A 2,994-nucleotide genomic window follows, 5' to 3' on the forward strand; every position below is an offset into this window, starting at 1 on the left:
AGAGTGCAGTGGGGCAGTAGAGAGAGTGCAGTGGGGCAGTAGAGAGAGTGCAGTGGGGCAGTAGAGAGTGCAGTGGGCAGTAGAGAGTGCAGTGGGGCAGTAGAGAGTGCAGTGGGGCAGTAGAGAGAGTGCAGTGGGGCAGTAGAGAGAGTACAGTGAGCAGTAGAGAGAGTACAGTGGGCAGTAGAGAGAGTACAGTGGGCAGTAGAGAGAGTGCAGTGGGGCAGTAGAGAGAGTGCAGTGGGGCAGTAGAGAGTGCAGTGGGGCAGTAGAGAGAGTGCAGTGGGGCAGTAGAGAGAGTGCAGTGGGGCAGTAGAGAGTACAGTGAGCAGTAGAGAGAGTGCAGTGGGGCAGTAGAGAGAGTGCAGTGGGGCAGTAGAGAGTGCAGTGGGCAGTAGAGAGAGTGCAGTGGGGCAGTAGAGAGAGTGCAGTGGGGCAGTAGAGAGTACAGTGGGGCAGTAGAGAGTACAGTGGGGCAGTAGAGAGAGTGCAGTGGGGCAGTAGAGAGAGTGCAGTGGGGCAGTAGAGAGAGTGCAGTGGGGCAGTAGACAGTACAGTGGGCAGTAGAGAGAGTGCAGTGGGCAGTAGAGAGAGTGCAGTGGGGCAGTAGAGAGAGTGCAGTGGGCAGTAGAGAGTACAGTGAGCAGTAGAGAGAGTGCAGTGGGGCAGTAGAGAGAGTACAGTGGGGCAGTAGAGAGAGTGCAGTGGGGCAGTAGAGAGAGTGCAGTGGGGCAGTAGAGAGAGCAGTGGGGCAGTAGAGAGTACAGTGGGGCAGTAGAGAGTACAGTGAGCAGTAGAGAGAGTGCAGTGGGGCAGTAGAGAGTACAGTGGGGCAGTAGAGTGCAGTGGGGCAGTAGAGAGTACAGTGAGCAGTAGAGAGAGTGCAGTGGGGCGGTAGAGTGCAGTGGGGCAGTAGAAAGTACAGTGGGGCAGTAGAGAGTGTGCAGTGGGGCAGTAGAGAGTACAGTGGGGCAGTAGAGAGAGTACAGTGGGGCAGTAGAGAGTACAGTGGGGGCAGTAGAGAGAGTACAGTGGGGCAGTAGAGAGTACAGTGGGGCAGTAGAGAGCTACATTGCTGTCTCCTCCCCCACATTTGCTCTCCCTCCACACTAAGCTGGAGCATCACACCACTGCACCACCCCACACTGTGTAAGACACCCTCTTCACTCTGAGCTATGCAGATAAAGACTGTGTGCGTGTGTGTGTGTGTGTGTGTGTGTGTGTGTGTGTGTGTGCGTGCACGCGCGTATGTGTGTGTGGTATTCTGAAATTTCAAGGAAAGAGACAAATAAGTGTGTGTAAATGTATACGCTACACAATGTATTACATTACATCAATACTTAACTAACATAGGGGCAACTGACTGATAGCAGTGTAGTTTCCATGTAGGATCTGCATAATGTATTCACACAGAGGCTCATTTGCATATTGGAACATGATAGGCTGTCGGCTTCTATAAGGCAGAACTGGACCATGTTGGCTATACAAACTCAAGGTTTTATCTCCTTCACATTTTGAGTCGTCTGTCCAATTACAGCAAGGAGTTCATCCTAAATAATAAATTAAAAATTAACATGTACATTCTTTATGTGCCATTGTTGATGTATAATGTTATTAGGACACGGTATCCGGATATTTTTGGACACGCACCTAACATGAACATGACCCAGGACCCAAATCCGGCTCAAAATTATTTCTCCCATCAGGAATCCTCCCGAATGTCCCGATTAGCCACTCCAGCTCTGACATGACCCCGCCATGATTTATAAGTGGGAGAACAAAGTCACAGGGTGTCCAAATACTTATTTTCCTCACAGTAATGTTATTAGTACGTGATATATACATTCCTGTGTGTGTGTGTGTGTGTGTGTGTGTGTGTGTGTGTGTGTGTGTGTGTGATTATTAAAATAACCTACTAAGGTTATGTATCTACATATTTTTACATATGTATGACCCCACATTCTGACAAGTATTGAACACAAATGTGAACCTATGTGTGTGTGTGCGTGCATGTGCGTGTGTGTGTGTGTATGTGCCACTGTCTCTGTCTGTGTGTGTGTGTGTGTGTGTGTGTATGTGCCACTGTCTGTGTGTGTGTGTGTGTGTGTGTGTGCCACTGTTTGTGTGTGTGTGTGTGTGTGTGTGTGTGTGTGTGTGTGTGTGTGTGTGTGCCCATGGCCTCCTGCAGGTCTCCGGGAACGGTCAGCAGAGCGTGGAGAAAGCCCTCAAGCTGTTTGCGCAGCTCATCAACAACAAGGTGTTCCTGCTGACCTTCATCCGCACGCTGGAGGCCCAGCGCTCCTTCTCCATGCGTGACCGTGGCAACGTGGCCTCCCTCATCATGACGGCCCTGCAGGGTCGTCTGGAGTACGCCACCGACGTCCTCAAACAGCTGCTGTCCGACCTCATCGACAAGAACCTGGAGAGCAAGAACCACCCCAAGCTGCTCCTGCGCAGGTACGTCACTGCCCACCCCGACTCGCCCGGGCCTTCCAGAACCGGCAGAGTGTGCTGTTCCTGCTGTAGGACGGAGAGATGGGGTGGAGGGAACTCATAGGCCCTCCCACAGGGGCGTAGGCCCTCCCACTGGGACGTAGGCCCTCCCACTGGGACGTAGGCCCTCCCACAGAGACATAGGCCCTCCCACAGGGACATAGGCCCTCCCACAGAGACATAGGCCCTCCCACAGGGACATAGGCCCTCCCACAGAGACATAGGCCCTCCCACAGGGACATAGGCCCTCCCACAGAGACATAGGCCCTCCCACAGGGACGTAGGCCCTCCCACAGGGATGTAGGCCCTCCCACAGCACCATAGGCCCTCCCACAGGGACATAGGCCCTCCCACAGCACCATAGGCCCTCCCACAGGGACATAGGCCCTCCCACAGGGACGTAGGCCCTCCCACAGGAACGTAGGCCCTCCCACAGGATCATAGGCCCTCCCACATGGACGAAGGCCCCTCCCACAGGGACGTAGGCCCTCCCACAGGGAC

At 53.6% G+C, this 2,994-nt stretch overlaps 1 protein-coding gene across 1 annotated transcript in view; it reads left to right on the forward strand.

The window, feature by feature from the left end:
• LOC143502801 (plexin-A2-like) overlaps nucleotides 1-2,572 on the forward strand; it is a 45,706-nt gene extending 43,134 nt beyond the window's left edge. Inside the window, exon 17 of the mRNA XM_076995516.1 lies at nucleotides 2,189-2,572. Coding sequence (XP_076851631.1) covers nucleotides 2,189-2,557 — 369 coding nt within the window. The 3' untranslated portion in view covers nucleotides 2,558-2,572. The remainder of the gene's footprint in view (nucleotides 1-2,188) is intronic.
• Nucleotides 2,573-2,994: the final 422 nt, after the last annotated feature.

Source organism: Brachyhypopomus gauderio, unplaced genomic scaffold, assembly GCF_052324685.1.
Source record: "Brachyhypopomus gauderio isolate BG-103 unplaced genomic scaffold, BGAUD_0.2 sc213, whole genome shotgun sequence".
In the NCBI taxonomy this organism is placed as follows: Eukaryota; Metazoa; Chordata; class Actinopteri; order Gymnotiformes; family Hypopomidae; genus Brachyhypopomus; species Brachyhypopomus gauderio.